Raw genomic sequence first — 15,367 nt, 5'->3', positions numbered from 1 at the left:
CAAAAAATGCTGGATGTCATCAGGTAGGAAACCAAACTGAAAGAATTGCCGTAAAGGTTTTCAGAACTGCAGCTCACCAACTCCAGAAAACATATAAAGCTTTTAAAAGAAAGACAACACGAAGACAAACACATTTCTCAAGAGACTGGAGGAGCATACATTGAAGGCTAGACCAACTGTCCAAGAGAAGTCATCAGTCTTAAAAGGCAAAGACCAAAAGAATATAATAAATGTGCCCCTGTCACTTTTCAATGATGACATACATCATTGTCAAACCCATTTACAAAGGGTTTTTCCATAAATTATAATTTAGTCCTCACAACCACCTTATAAGGTAAGTATTATCGTACCCACTTTATGGATCAGAAAACGAGGATAAAAATATAAGTAACACAGCTGTGTGTTATATATGAAAGTTGTTAAGAGACTCAATCCTAAGAGTTCTCATCACAAGGAAAAAGAATTTTTTTCTATTTCTTTAATTGTATATCTGTCTGAGATGATGGATGTTCATTAAACATATGATAAACATTTCATGATGTATGTAAGTCAAATCATTATGTTCTATACCTTAAATTTATGCAGTGCTGTATGTCAATTATATCACAGTAAAACTGGAAGGAAAAAAAAAAAAGAAAGAGAGGATCAAAGATATTGCCCAGTTGGTCCAGTTAGCAATAGGTCAAGTACTTAATAAATTCCAGAGCCAGACCTTAGACCAAGGTCCTCTGATTCCCTAACTTGCTTTCTCCATGGCTGCCTTGCTGATTTACATTCCTGTGTTACAAAGCCCAAAAACACCCAAAATCAAGTTTTCTGTGAAAATGGTAGAGTCTAAAAGTGTTTAAGAGTGGGTTATAGACACTAGGAAATGTTAAGGAAAAATGGGAACACTGGGTGTCAATTCTTAATCTTCAATGATAAATCCAGGGGCAAATCTGCTACAGGATTTGGTGCCATTGTCAGGCACTGGCCCCTGTAGCCAATGACCAATTGGCATTTATAACTCTGATCTTCTGCTTCCCCTGCCTGGTCTTAATAAAAACCATATAGAGGCTGCACTCTAGTCTTCTATAGCTCTTTTTGGAGATGATCTGTTTAATCCTCATGTGAACATTCCTGATCCCTTGGGTCTGAATATCATTAAAATATAAAATCCTTTCTATCAATGATGGTGCCTTATTCCTTGTTATCATCTCAATACTCAACACAGAACAGAGTAAGAACTCATTAAAAGGGAGTTGCATTCAAATGTTAGTGGTTTTGATGGTTTTGTGACTTCAGACACTCATATGTTTGTCCCTGTCGTTGCTTTTAGGTTGGAGAGACAATTGGCATTAGTGAAGAGATTATGGGTCTGACCATCTTGGCTGCTGGGACCTCCATCCCTGACCTGATCACCAGTGTCATAGTGGCCCGGAAGGGGCTCGGGGACATGGCTGTGTCCAGCTCTGTTGGAAGCAACATTTTTGACATCACTGTAGGGTGAGTAGAGCTAGTTGTATAAAGGTGCACATCACCTCCACCACTGTCTTTGTCTTCTTAGAAGCTGTGAAGACATGACCAGGATCTCAGAGCCCGAAACCAACCAATACCAATAGAAAGTAAAGACTGGTAGTACCATTCAATTTCACCAACTCCAATTTTCATTTTCAGAGAACTTCATGAAGAATAAGTTATCCGTAGACAGGCAGAAACACATAACTTGCATACGGAGTGGGTGTTGTAGGAAATACTTCAAGAGAATTTCACCTATAAAATGGCATTGGCTATATGTCATGAATATTCAACATTCATAGGTGACTGAGATGCTCTGGTGGTTTCACTGTATTTTTTTCCATGTTCTAATTCTAATAAAAATCCCCACCAGCCTCAGATGAGATTTGGATTGGAAAGCAGACTGGAACAAACATAGGCCCAGAAAAAATATCCCATCTCCTTCCTTGGAAAATGCTGGCAGGTTTGGCATTATCATTTCTTTATCTGTGCTGGTGAAGATATTCTAGGTTTTTTGAAAGTCAGAAGATGAGATCTGTTCTTACAGTTAAGCAAACTGAAGTTCTCAATATGAATAATCTCAAGCGGATCCGATTGGGGAGGGATGCTGTCATCTCTATCATTTCATTTAACGTGTCCAAGTAAAAGTAGTCTGATAAATAACCTTGAAGGGCAGCCCCTTGAGAAAGTAAGACATGGGATATTATCCTTATGTTCCCGGAAGAACTGAGCTCTTGCATTTGAGTTTGGAAGACCACTAAAACGGATCTACTTTCTCATTGAACATCTTGAATATTGTTCTCTTTTATCTTTTCCACTACCTAATATATAAAATAATTTTTTCATTCAGTATCTACCACATGCACTGTACATACATTTTTATCTATTTAAGCCACACGACGATCCTATGACGTATGTATTTTCATCCCCATTTTTCAGATAAGGAAACCAAAGGGCACAGAATTCACACAACTAGTAATGAGATAGCTGGGATTTGAACAGAGTCTGTGCTCTCAACTCCAGCACTACCTGTGCATAAAACGCTGCTCTGAGCTTCCACTGTCTGAACCACCTTTGAGTTCCAGAGATGCCCTCTCCTACCATTCTTTCTTCCTTTGCTGGCATCTCTCCCTCAGGAGCCCTCCCTGCTTGTCTGTCTGGAAAACTCCAATTTACCCTTCCAGTGTCAACTCAAATCCTGGTTTTTCTGATTCCCTTAAGTCTTGCCTGGGGGCTCGTGCTCCTGTATACTTTCTGTATATCTGTATCTCACACTCTTGTCGTGCTCCTGTCTGTCAGTCTGCCTGCTAGACTGTGAACTCCCCAAGAACAAGAACTCCCCAAAGCCTAATACGATGCTTAATGCATGGCAGTGGTTTGGCAGATGTCTGTAGAATGAATGGATGAATGGATGGGTGGATGGATGAATGAATGAACGAGTGAATGAGTGAGTGAATGCCTGAAAAGGTGTATTTTAAAGGAAAGACATCCCTAGTATAAACAGTGTTTCTCAGTTCCACTGCCGACACTTTTAGAGTAGTTTTCTTGGTCAATATCTTGTATAAACAGAAAGAAAATATTCTGTAGCAGAAAAAGAGAAACTTCTACACATGGGAAAAATTACAGTTGTTCTATGAGACAAATTTGTCGTGTTTTTGAAAAATATTATAGTGAATTGCAAGATGCTTTTTGTTCATTGTTCTTAAATTTTATATATCTTGTAACTTAAATGAAACTTAAATGAAAGTTTAAAGAAAATCACCCCTAATCCTACTACCCCAAAACATTTAACTTTTGTGTGTTTTTTTCTCCTAATATTTCAGAAAGTTTTCTTAGTGAATAATCAATTTTGCCCTGTTGGAGGGCTTTTATTTTTCCATTTTAAAGCCATTTATGCCTAGCAAAGAGTAGGCATCTATTAGTAAATCAGTAAATCAACCATTTTTCTAAGTTTCTTCATAGCTCTCATAATTAACATTCTACAGCTTCAAAATATTCCATCCCGTTGCTTTCAGTTTAGCCTTTACCCTTTAGTAGGACCTTTGTATTTTTTTCAATTTTCTGGTATCATGGGTGTTTTATGAACACCTTTATGCAGAAACATCTCCTCTTTTAATTATTTTTTTAGGATAAATTTCTGCAAGAAATATTGATGGATTGAAGATTATAAACATTTCAATGGTTATTGATGTAGTATATTTTTCTAAAAAGTCTTTCCCAAGAGCTTATACCAATTTACAAAGTCATTAGCAATATATTGAGTGTAACAGTTTCTGAATAGTCTTGCTAGCATTTGCTTCTTGTTTATAGGATTCATACGTACTCAAGGTAAAGGATTTAAAAACTACATATAAAGCATAAATATATATAAGGCATAATACACACCAACATATCAGCATATATAAAACATAAATACAAACCAACACCACTTTTTAAATTTATTATTGAAGTTAGATTGCTATGTTTATGTTTATCCTTTTTAAATATAGAATCATACCATGAACATTTACCTGTATCATTATAAGTTTATGATTTTTAATAGCTACATAAAATTACATTGACTTATAGTTTGCTATTTAACAAGCTGCCTATTATTAGAGATTAAGTTATCCCTGATTTTTCACTACTCAAAATAACACTGAAATGATCACCTTTCTGAATAAAATTGCATCTGCATTTCGAATTATTCCTTGTGCTTAATCCCTGACAATAGAATTGATTGGTCAAAAGTATTAAAAATGTCATATTTCCCCCAAAGGGTTTTTATCTATTTGTAGTGCTGTCAACCACAACTTCACCAGAATTGGATGTGTGTGTGTGTGTCTGTGTGTGTGTGTGTGTGTGTGCGCGTGCGTGTGCGTGATTGCTATTCTCTGTCTCCATTTAAAAAAAATAATTTGGTCATTTTCACCACAGATTTCCATACCTTTTCTCCATTTATCATCTCCTCCTGTCATCCTGTACAGATCGTCCAATTCACCTCTTTAGGGCTAAGAGCAACACTTTAATCTCAACTAGGAAGGAAACCCAAAAAAATGATTTCAGATCAAATTCAGAAATCACCTGCAGCAGCCATGTCTTTGAGCTTGTTCAACCGTAGAATACATTCTCTCTGTCCTCCCTAATTTGACTGGGAAATAGATCAGGGTTTCTCAAGTTCACCTGACTTCCTTGTAAATATGATTCCCTGCATCAGCCAGGCCTGAGTCCTAGTGAACCTAACAGGACACTCGTCTCCAATCACAGATTCCGAGAAGCTAACGCTCCGTCCTGTGCCTTCCTCAGCGTGCCTGACTGCGCCCCCTTCTACACTGCTTCTCTCCCCCACAGGCTCCCACTGCCCTGGCTCCTGTACACCACCATTCACAGGTTCCAGCCCGTGGCCGTCAGCAGCAACGGCCTCTTCTGCGCCATCGTCCTCCTCTTCATCATGCTGCTCTTCGTCATCCTCTCCATCGCCCTCTGCAAATGGAGGATGAACAAAGTGCTGGGCTTCATCATGTTTGGCCTCTACTTTGGGTTCCTCGTGGTCAGCGTCCTCCTGGAAGACAGAATCCTCATGTGCCCTGTCTCCATCTAGCAGGAAAAGCCATATCTTGAGCCAACAAAATGGACTGTCCCTCCCCGCTCAGGGTTGTAGGCTCCTTGACCTCCGCTGGCACACAGCCCTGGGCATTTCAAGTGTTCCTCCTTGGTGGCTTTGATAAGGGGGTGGCTTCGCGCTGGGCCCACTCATTTCTTGGGCTGCTCCCACACTTGCCTCCTGCAGTGGCTCCATGCAAGAGACAAAGAGATCCCAGCATTTGGGGCTTCCCTCCCTGCACTGCTCACAGGTATTCCTCCCTGGTCATTGTCATGATGCAAAGAATGACAGAGATGATATATATACATATAAAAAATATATATTATGTATAGATGCACATGCACACACCCCTGCCTGTTCCTGTATTATACCTCTCCTTCCACACCTATAGAGTAGTACATACCTGTATACAAATACAAAGAAAGAAAAATTATAAATATATATATATATGTAATCATATATATATATATAAATACAACTGCATCTTTTCAGGGATAGCTCTAGTATATTTCTATTACCTATTTGAAGAGGGGCATCAACCTTCAGTCTGAGCTTTACCTCTTAAGTGCAAGAGGTGAGCTAAGAGAATCATTGCTGTGACCTTCAGCCTACCTTGGACATACTGGGATTCTGCCTGGTACGGTGGATATTTTAGGAAAATAGGTTGCACGAGGGAGGGCTGGGTGGAGAGGGCCTGTAGGGGCCCTGAAATGAGCCCTCCAAAATATTCCCACAAGCCAAACCGGGAAGACCGTCTCTCCACCCCAACTGGGGTACACTCTCTGAAACCCACAGGGTTATTGGGACATTCAGAGGTAAAACCCAGGCTGGGTGGATACTGGTTTGGGGCAAGGGGGAGGTGACCAGGGCTGGGTTTGGGGGAGGGGGGGTTATATATTGCCCCAGCATGCAAGTAGAAAATATGATTGCAAAGCAAATTAGTGCACTTCTAGGACAGCAAGACTATATAAACTGAACCTATACTGTTGCAATGCATGTCCCTTTATCATCAAAAGAAGGGGGGCAAGTTTAGTTGTGATTGTCATTCAGACGTATTTTGATGCGAAGGGAATCAAAATGCCTGCCAAGAAAGCCTGGATATGTACCAAGAAATACCATCCAGCAGAGGCGCTCAGCAGGACTTGCCCCCCAAGGACGTGGTTCTTTAATGCATCTTCCAGTGTGGTCATAAAGGGCTTCAGTGGCTGAAGGAAGAAATCATTGTTCCTCCAACCAATAGAACTAGAATGACTCTGATCAATACTGCTTGGATTAAGGCAGCTTCAAGATGTTTGGAAAGGCGTTTGTTAACTAGGAAGGTTTCTGGGTCCTGTGTCTAGTGGTGCCAGGACCAGGATCTGGTTAAAGCCCATGGACCATGGGTGTCTCTCCTGCCATCAGGACCGCATCTGGGACTCTTTGTAGCTCACAGAGTACACTGCAGACTACACTCAACAGCTTCTTTACACTGGCTTCAAGCCAGTCACTTCAAGGATCTGATTTTCAGAGCATTCAAGGGACATCTTCATTTCATTCATTCAGTGCTCCCCAGTTCTATTTGACATTTTGTATGATTTCTCAGGTCTACGTCAAAAGAAAATAAAACCGACAGAGAAAAAAGATTAGGTGGACTAACTTACTGAAAAACATGCAGAGTTTTTCATTTCCCCAAATCATGCTTCCTTATAATCAGTTGAAAAAGTAAATAGAGGATGGGGCATTATTCTGTAGCCTTCCTGCATCTAAGTTGGCACACACCATGGCTTCTCTCCAGTCTGTTGTGTCACTGATGCTGCTATGATTTTGCGGTGAGCACGACCCTCCTAATGCAGGGAGACAGGATGCAGAACTCACAACTGAATAAAGATAAAGATCAAGCTCAGCATTCCTTCCACAAAACCTCAGCCCACTCCACAGAGCATGGCAGTCACAGGCAGTGCCCCCATCATTGCTCTTCTGAGTGGAGGCCCAATGGGAAAGCAGGAAGCCAAGATGGCTGCCACCCAGGAGGCCAGCTTCCCAGTCTCTCCAACTGTGCAAAGTCGGGTGTTCAGTTGTGTGAGAGAGACCCACGTCTCCTTCATCAAGGGCAGGATTTTGTGTTGAAGCAAGAATTCGTGTTAGTTCCTCTGAGTGAAAGAGAAGGAGTAAGTGAACATTGAGTTAAAAACCCTGATGGTTTTCCCTGTGCATTACTTGAAGGGGAGCAGAGTTGTTTATTGCAGGAATGTGTATGATGGACTGGTTGGTTGTGTGGAAGAAAGTTTGAGTAGGTGACTCTGACTCAATTGCAGATTGACTGTATAAAACCAGAAAGGAGGAGGGAGATCCAGTGCAAGCCTGTTCTTATTCCAGCCCTTCCCCACACTCACCCTGCCTCCTCACTCTTTCCCATTCATTCCCAGCTCACGGTGAAGACTCATCCAGGCAGCCACAGGGCATTTGACTTGCCTGGGAGCTCCCTTCCTAGGGAGTGTTGTCAGTCATGAAAAGTTGCATTTGAGAAGATGCTGTTTCTCAGCCCAGTTCCCACCTCAAGGGTGTGCAGTGTTGGCTCACTGGCCAGTATGCAAGCACCTCCCTGCCCCTGCTTGCCCCCTATAAGTTGTCTGTGAGGTTATGTGTTGGGCTTGGGTAAACCCAGACAGAAGTGTATAGGATGCAACAGCGGATCTTTAAAAGCATTCAAATCATTAACATAATTATAAGAAAGAACTTTCCACAACACGGTTTTCTGAGTAGTTCATCTCTAGTGCCTGTGTAAATACATATATAAATATATATCTTCATACCAAATCTATATATATATATACACAATACCACTTACATCATCACCCTCTGACCCAATTACATCCAGGATTCAAAAGCAGGGAGCACCAAAGTTTGCCTTAGTGAAAGGAAAGGAAAAACATGCACACCAACAACCAAAGGAAACATTTCCTCCTGATCTCATAAGGTTTGTTTTGTGCACAAGTACATACAAACACACACACACATGAACCCTCCCTGTATATTTAAATGGCCAGCCATATCCCTAATGGTGACGTAGAGGCAAAGAATGCACAGTAGAAAAGTACAGGGGAAAAAAATTTAGACTACAGATACTGTTTTTCTGGAACGGTAAAAATATCAAAAATTCAAGCGCCAACCTCTTACTGTTCAATCTAAAATAAATGAGCTGGGGCTTCCCTGGTGGCACAGTGGTTGAGAGTCCGCCTGCCGATGCAGGGGACACAGGTTCGTGCCCCGGTCCGGGAAGATCCCACATGCCGCGGAGCAGCTGGGCCCATGAGCCATGGCCGCTGAGCCTGCGCGTCCGGAGCCTGTGCTCCGCAATGGGAGAGGCCACAGCAGTGAGAGGCCTGCGTACCGCAATAAATAAATAAATAAATAAATGAGCTGTATGCAAATGGTTCCCTTTACCTGCAGCAAACCAAGCAGGTCTTACTTGCTGTCACCTCCCCTCTCACCCTAGGCAGCCTCAGGACGGGAGAACGACTTGGTTCATGCTGAGAATAGCCAAATAGACCCTTCTCAATTGCCTCTGGGAATGCCCACGCCGAGTTCAGCTGCCCTCTGAACCTGCCTAGACCCTCAAGAACTGAAGCTGGAGATGAGAGGGTTTGCATGCAGCTTCCCGGGCCTAAGCTGAGCCAGGCAGCGGCAGGTCAGGAAAACACAGTAACGTACACGGACTAAGGGGGAGGGTTGCTTATCAGTTTGGCTGACGCAGCAGAACTTCCTAAAGCCTTGCCCAGAAGATTATAAAAACAGGCAGGGACTGTTTCGTATTTGGGGAAAATGCTTTGTAAGGCTTCTCACAGGTGTCAGCTGACAGGGGCCATTATAATTTATTTTCTAGGGAAGACGTGAATCAGGTGTTTGGAGGCCTTTCAGCAAAACACAGCTGCTTTGCTGATGAGACATTTGATGATATTAATGTACATCACTGCTGGGCAGGGAGAGAGTTGGCAAACTCCCCACCAATGCTCATAGCTCTTAAACTCCTCTGTGACAAGGATGAGCTATCAAGGGAAGCCCTCCACCCAAGACCACCTTAACAGAAAGCTGACCAGGGATGTGACAACAGATAGAGCTGCTGGCCAGACAGACAGCTGGAAAAGATGGGACTAATGTTAACTGCTCTGCCGAAATTGCTGGGTTGGAATAACACGTGGGTCTGAATCCAAGCATGTCAGAAAACTTCAATATGCTTTCTTCCCTACATCTACCAACAACGCGCACGCACGCAGGCACGCGCGCGCGCGCACACACACACACACACGCGCGCGCGCGCGCGCACACACACACACACACACACACACACACACACACACAAGATTATGAGCATGCCATGCTTCCTTGCACCTGGACAGATTGCTACTCCAATAATTAAGTGACTAGTACTAATTAATTGGATTGTTACAGCTCTGTTCCAGAAGAAATAAAGGGAAACTGTTCTCAGGATGATTTCTGGAAAAATCAACTGTCTCCTGAAAGCTTGTTATAGAAGCTAGTGCTCATTCTTGCTAAGCCAGATCTTACATAACCACCTGGCTTAATATTTTTAAAAGACACATGCTGAACTCCTGTACCTCCCTCAGCAAGACTGTCTTCAATTAGTAGGTGAGGGCTTGTCTTGAAGAGAAAGTTAGTGAAAAAATAAAGAATAAGGAAAAGGAAGAAAGGGGAAATTAACTTACTTTTACCAGGATTCCCAAGAAAGCAAATATCACATTGATATATATCCCTATGTAGTTTTAAATAATTACAAATTTCAGGCTTTTTTACCCAATTACAAAAGCCTATATAGAGTCCCAGATAAAAAATATGTTCCCCTCTCAAGAAGACATTGGGAAGAAAGGTAAGGGCCTCCACTCCACTAGCTATTTAAGGTTAGCTCCTTGCCTCTCTAGCTTTGTGTTTCGTTTTTTAATCTCACAGCTTCCTATTCACTGAAATATCTAGCAAACAAGAAAAGCAAGAAGGGCACACTCAGAGCCAGCTGAACTCCACTACTCATTGTGAGATTACGCTCTTTTTTTTCACTTTACTGGAAGCTTCGAAAAGGCACAGGCAGGACTTCCCTGGTGGTACAGTGGTTAAGACTCTGTACTCCCAATGCAGGGGGCCTGGGTTCGGACCCCTGGCCAGGGAACTAGATCCCACATGCACGCTGCAACTAAAAGTTCACATGCCACAACTAAGGACCCTGCCTGCCCCAACCGAGACCTGATACAACCAAATATCTTTTTTAAAAAAAGGCATGGGCTGCAGCACAGAAATCACCAGGAGCCTTTAGGTGTCTGTAGAAAACACGGGTGCACTCATGTTTGTTATGGAAGTCACACGTGCTTTCCACCTAGATGCCCCCCAGTGTGCTCACTGCTGCTTCGCCCACCTTCCTCACTGCACAGGGCATCGGCCTTGCCCAGCACCACCTGATTTCCATCATGGTCTTTAGTGGCAGTTTTGTTTAAACAAAGTGAGAGTAAGCTACAAAGGGCCCAGGAATCCACAAGTCAGCCAGTTTTTTAGAGAGAAAAAGGAGCCTCTAATTATGACTGGATAGACAACTCTGTTCAAATTAGCAAACAAATAGTGGGGACACTATGGAACACCAAATTATCTAAGCCAAAGCCCTTCCACCAAATGATTGGTTGGCAGACTGGAAAACCATAAAGAATTTTTTTAAAAAACTGATAAAGACCTAAGTGTGAAAGAGTGCCATGGAATTGGCATTGAGTTTACCAAAGGTTTAGTTCTGTTAAGAGCGCTTGTTCAACCTATCACCCTGATCCAAAAGACAATCCCTTTGCAGGAAAGAAATCCTAGCATAGATGTTCCTGGTGTAACCCAGGTCTGTCAGCTATTAACATTAACAACCATCCGTGTCAGAAAAGTCTTCCTCCAGATTCACCCCAGCCCCTCAAGGTGGTGAATTCACTTTTTTTTTTTTTTTTTCTGTTCAGCAGAAAAGAGTTGCATCTGGGCACTCTTCACTGATTACCCCTGACAGAGCTGGGAGTCACCACTATGTGACCCTTTATCTATTTGCATCAAATGTTATCTTCAGATTTTTATTTCTGAGTCTTTCTCTCTAACCCTCAATAATTTTTAAGTTTTTCTTTACTTAGCCTTTTAAAATGCTTTATGTTGCTCTGAAATCACGGAACCTTTTGACTACTCATGGCACAAGTATAAGGTCTGAATAGGGAGGAATGACAGCCTCAGACCCACTGTTTACCCCCTGCTTCTGCACTCCTCTGTGCCCCTTACCTTTTAGAAAGTCACACTTCATTGCTAATTCACATTAACCTTGTGTGCCCTGTGACTTCTATATCTTTCTCCAAGACATTCAGGTGAAGCAAGTGCATTTCTCAGCTCGCCCAGTGCATTTGGATGGATGTTCTTACCTACCATGAGCCCCTCTCCCTTGGGCCTTACTGAGTCTCAGTTTGTTTCTTTCTAACCCCACTTCCAGTTTTCAAGTCTAGGTTGGGCCCAGTGCTTACTCCCCTTCCTGCTTCTCACCACCAGCCTCTCCACTTTACTTGTACTTGGCAAGTCTAATGAGCCTTTTCTCCATCTCTGCATTAAGGTGAAGATAGAAAAATGCTAGCCCCGTGGGCCTAACAACTTACGTTTTGTGTAATTGACTACTTCTTGGGGGGTGGGGGGAGGGACTCCCTCCTAATTGATACTAAAATGGGAACAGAATTCACAACTACAAGAGAGTCACAGAAATGCCTTAAAAGCACCAGTAGGCCTCGACTCAACAAGTACTAACAGGCATTTATCCTCCGGTGAAAAGTCTGAACACTGATGCGGCATTGTCTTGAGGCCCTGGTGAGGTGAAGCTCACGGACTTCGTTTCTATGGTCATAATCCCACACGCAACAAGTACTCAGAATGGGAGAGACACCACTGGAGATCATTCAGGAACTCTGGACCTGCACTTACCTGCACTGATTTACCAAAAAGAATCTATATTTTCGCTCTAAATAGGAAATGGGGGAAATGGTTGGACCACCTCTCATCACCCAGTATTGCAGTGCATTTACTTCCTTGTGTGGTGGGTTGGCTGGGAATTGTAAGATTGTTGATTGGTGTCGTGGCCCAGGAAAATGGGGTACAGTTCACCAAAAGGCTGCAAATTTGCTCCTACATTCTCACTTATTGGGTTGCATATTCCTTTACAATGGATCTGGAAGTAACTAAGTCCTTGGGACTGACAGTTCTCGAAAAGCATTCAACTAACCAAAAGAGAATACTAATTTTTTAAATCATGTCATCAAAAAAAGAGAAAAAAAAAGGAACGAATGAATGAAGTCTGAATCCCCAAATAAAATAATTTTAAGGATGAAATTACAAGCAGGAATTAAGGGTAAAAAATTCTTTGCCATTTAATTAAACAAGTCTCCGATTCTTCTCATCAGGCTACAACTGAAGGACAATGGATGCCTTTTAGGTTTTTTAATTTTTTAATATTGCACTTTATAGTATCAATACTTCATAAGAGACAACTGTCTTAATTAAAGCCATAAAATACCAATAATACATATATTCAGGGCTTCTGAATATAGAATCGATAAGCAGTCCATGAGTCATTCCTGTTTTATATTGTTTGTTGTAAATTAGAGTTTATCTGTTCTGTTTTTTAAGGCATACAATTATTGTTCTAGACAATCCTAATCTGATAAATTTTAGATGTGTACTTTAATAAAACTGAAAATCAAAGAAATTGTTCATTTCACAAAAGCATTCTTCACTTTCAAAATAGCTTGTTAAATAGCAAGGTCCTTTAAATAGCAAGTTCTGATACTACAGTGAAAGTATTTCCTTTTTTAAGTTACAGATTTACTGTTTTTCAGGAATCCATTTGTTATGTAAAGCAATATAGACAGTGAAATGGATAATTAGCATATATGTACCCGGAAAATTTAAAGTTTGAGTTTTTATGTAAATATAAGATGGGTCTAAGAAGTTCCCTAAGAAGTTCCCTTATAAAAGTGGCAAATAGAGATATACAGTTTATCAATAATTTATTACACCTAAATTATAAACCTTCGTTGGGAAGAAAGCATATAAAACAGGAGACTTCATAATGCATTGGATTTTTTTCCCCTTTTCTGCTAAACTACATAATTTCTGGCCGAGTATCATAGACTGCTTACACGCATGTACACACAGATGTCCCCACAACTAGAAACTTCGTTTCACTTCATCACAATTTTTTACATGATTTGAGTAAAAGCTAAAAGAATGACTAAAAGGCACTTAATAGCCTAGAAATATCTACCACCTGGGTACCTAAATTATCTCTATAGAGTAAATATGTGTGTGAAATTGACCAACCCCATCAATTTTAGGTTTAATTGGCCATTTGCCCTAAAGAAAGATTGTCTGGATCCAGAGCCAGTGATGTTTCTGTTGGGGGCTGTTTTGTGGTCTGAAGCGTCTCTCCAAAGGGCAGAGACTCTCCATCTGGATGAGGGAAACTCTGTGGGGATATAATCCTGTTGAACCCTGCACACGAAGTTTTGTGCCCTGCACCTAGCCTGGATGTTTTTCTTCTGCTCCAGTTTGAAAAAACTCCAGAAGCAACAGCTTCCGTCTCCAAGCAATCTGCAGTCTCAAAAGTGCCATCAAAGAGTAGCAAAAACTACCTTCCTGGTTTAATGAAGTGGCTGCTAGCACTAAAGCAAAGATAACTTATACTGTTGTTCTTTGCATAGTGTTAAAACAGAGACCACGTTGTCGACACCGACCCCAACATAGGCATTGCCCTAGAACTCGTAAACTGTCTTTTGGACAGGTTACCTTACAAATATCAGAATGCCATTTTTGTAAAGGATCTTTTTAGGGATAGATGTCATCTCATGCTTCCTCTGTTTGCCTCCATTTTCAAGAAGCATTTTAACCTCTATACCCCTACAAGGATCCAGTTGATGCACTTCCAAGTTACTTTTGTCATTTCCCGTGTGTTCTGTTTATTGTGATCAATTTTCGCTGGAGGAAGAGATGTATGGAGATTTTGCGTCAGTTTATTCTCTGTGAATATGTCTGTACATAGATGGAAAGCTGTATTTATTTGTACATAGTCTGTTTGGAGTAATGTGTTTCTGTCACATGGACTTCACTCTGATAAAGGGCGTTTCTTCACTGTGTTCATGTTACACTTTCCACACCTTTGTGCTTCTACTACTGGTAATCAACTCATAGAATATCTCACTTTATGTAACTAAGTCTCCTCGGTGTGAAAAGTAATAGTAATAAAATTATTGACTCAAAAGAAGTGTGGTTTTGCTCTTTCCCTGCCACCTCGGAGTCCCTGCCGCCATGGCCGAGGAAGGCATTGCTGCTGGAGGTGTGATGGACGTTCATCCTGCTCTGCAAGAGCTGCTGAAGACCGCCCTCCTCCACGATGGCCTAGCACGTGGAATTCGGGAAGCTGCCAAAGCCCATCTTTGTGTGCTCGCGTCCAACTGTGAGGAGCCTATACATGTCAAGTTGGTGGAAGCCCTTTGTGCGGAGCACCAGGTCAACCTGATTAAGGTTGATGACATCAAGAAACTGGGGGAATGGGTAGGCCTCTGTAAAACTGATGGAGAGGGAAAACCCCCTCAAGTGGTTGCAGCTGCGTGGTGGTTAAGGGCTATGGCAAAGAGTCTCAGGCCAAGGATGTCATGGAGGAGTACTTCAAACGCAAGAAATGATCAAATTAAAAAACTGGGCTCTTGTTCTTAAAAAAAAAAAAGGGTTTTGGTTTTGGAATAATCCTTGCCTTCAGCTAATCGGGACCCTCAGGATCGCAAGAAATTGACACACAGTTGTGGAAGTTTCACTGCAAGGGCTCAAAGGAACAGAGGGCAAGAAGTAGTTACTGTTGATTATAACCATTTACGGAGTGCTTACTAATGTCATTTGAGCTTTCCAATGCCTGAGGGAACCTTGCGCACTGAAAGGACTACTCTAACAATTTGCTTTTAATTAGTTAAATATATTGAAAGTTGTAAATTCAAAAGCCTAGTGTTCTCTAAGCCTTTAAATTCAATTTCGAAGTCTCGTATCAACCTATTACTTTCTGATAAAAATAAAAATTCAGAGTCAGTTTTTTCTTTGATTACACTCAATTAACTGATAACTTTAAAAGAGTAAATTCTAATGAACCCAATTTACGAATTTAATTCCCTCAGGAACTTTTTAAATTTTACACATTTAACATACCCGATTCTCTCAAACACTCCAAAACCCTGACAGTCTTACAAACCTGAAAAGCAAAAT

At 41.5% G+C, this 15,367-nt stretch overlaps 1 protein-coding gene and 1 pseudogene across 4 annotated transcripts in view; both read left to right on the top strand.

Moving 5' to 3' along the window:
* Positions 1-11,042, top strand: part of SLC24A2 (solute carrier family 24 member 2) — a 246,140-nt gene extending 235,098 nt beyond the window's left edge. For all 4 annotated transcript variants that reach the window (XM_067744485.1, XM_067744487.1, XM_067744484.1 and 1 more), the window contains 2 exons: positions 1,319-1,485; positions 4,828-11,042. In XM_067744485.1, coding sequence (XP_067600586.1) covers positions 1,319-1,485; positions 4,828-5,077 — 417 coding nt within the window. In that variant the 3' untranslated portion in view covers positions 5,078-11,042. The remainder of the gene's footprint in view (positions 1-1,318; positions 1,486-4,827) is intronic.
* A 1,524-nt stretch (positions 11,043-12,566) lies between these two features.
* Positions 12,567-14,860, top strand: LOC137227871 (small ribosomal subunit protein eS12-like; annotated as a pseudogene).
* The last annotated feature ends 507 nt before the right edge of the window (positions 14,861-15,367 follow it).

The sequence above is a fragment of the Pseudorca crassidens genome, chromosome 7 (genome assembly GCF_039906515.1).
Source record: "Pseudorca crassidens isolate mPseCra1 chromosome 7, mPseCra1.hap1, whole genome shotgun sequence".
Taxonomy (NCBI): Eukaryota; Metazoa; Chordata; class Mammalia; order Artiodactyla; family Delphinidae; genus Pseudorca; species Pseudorca crassidens.
This window is presented reverse-complemented; position numbering and strand designations above follow the sequence as displayed.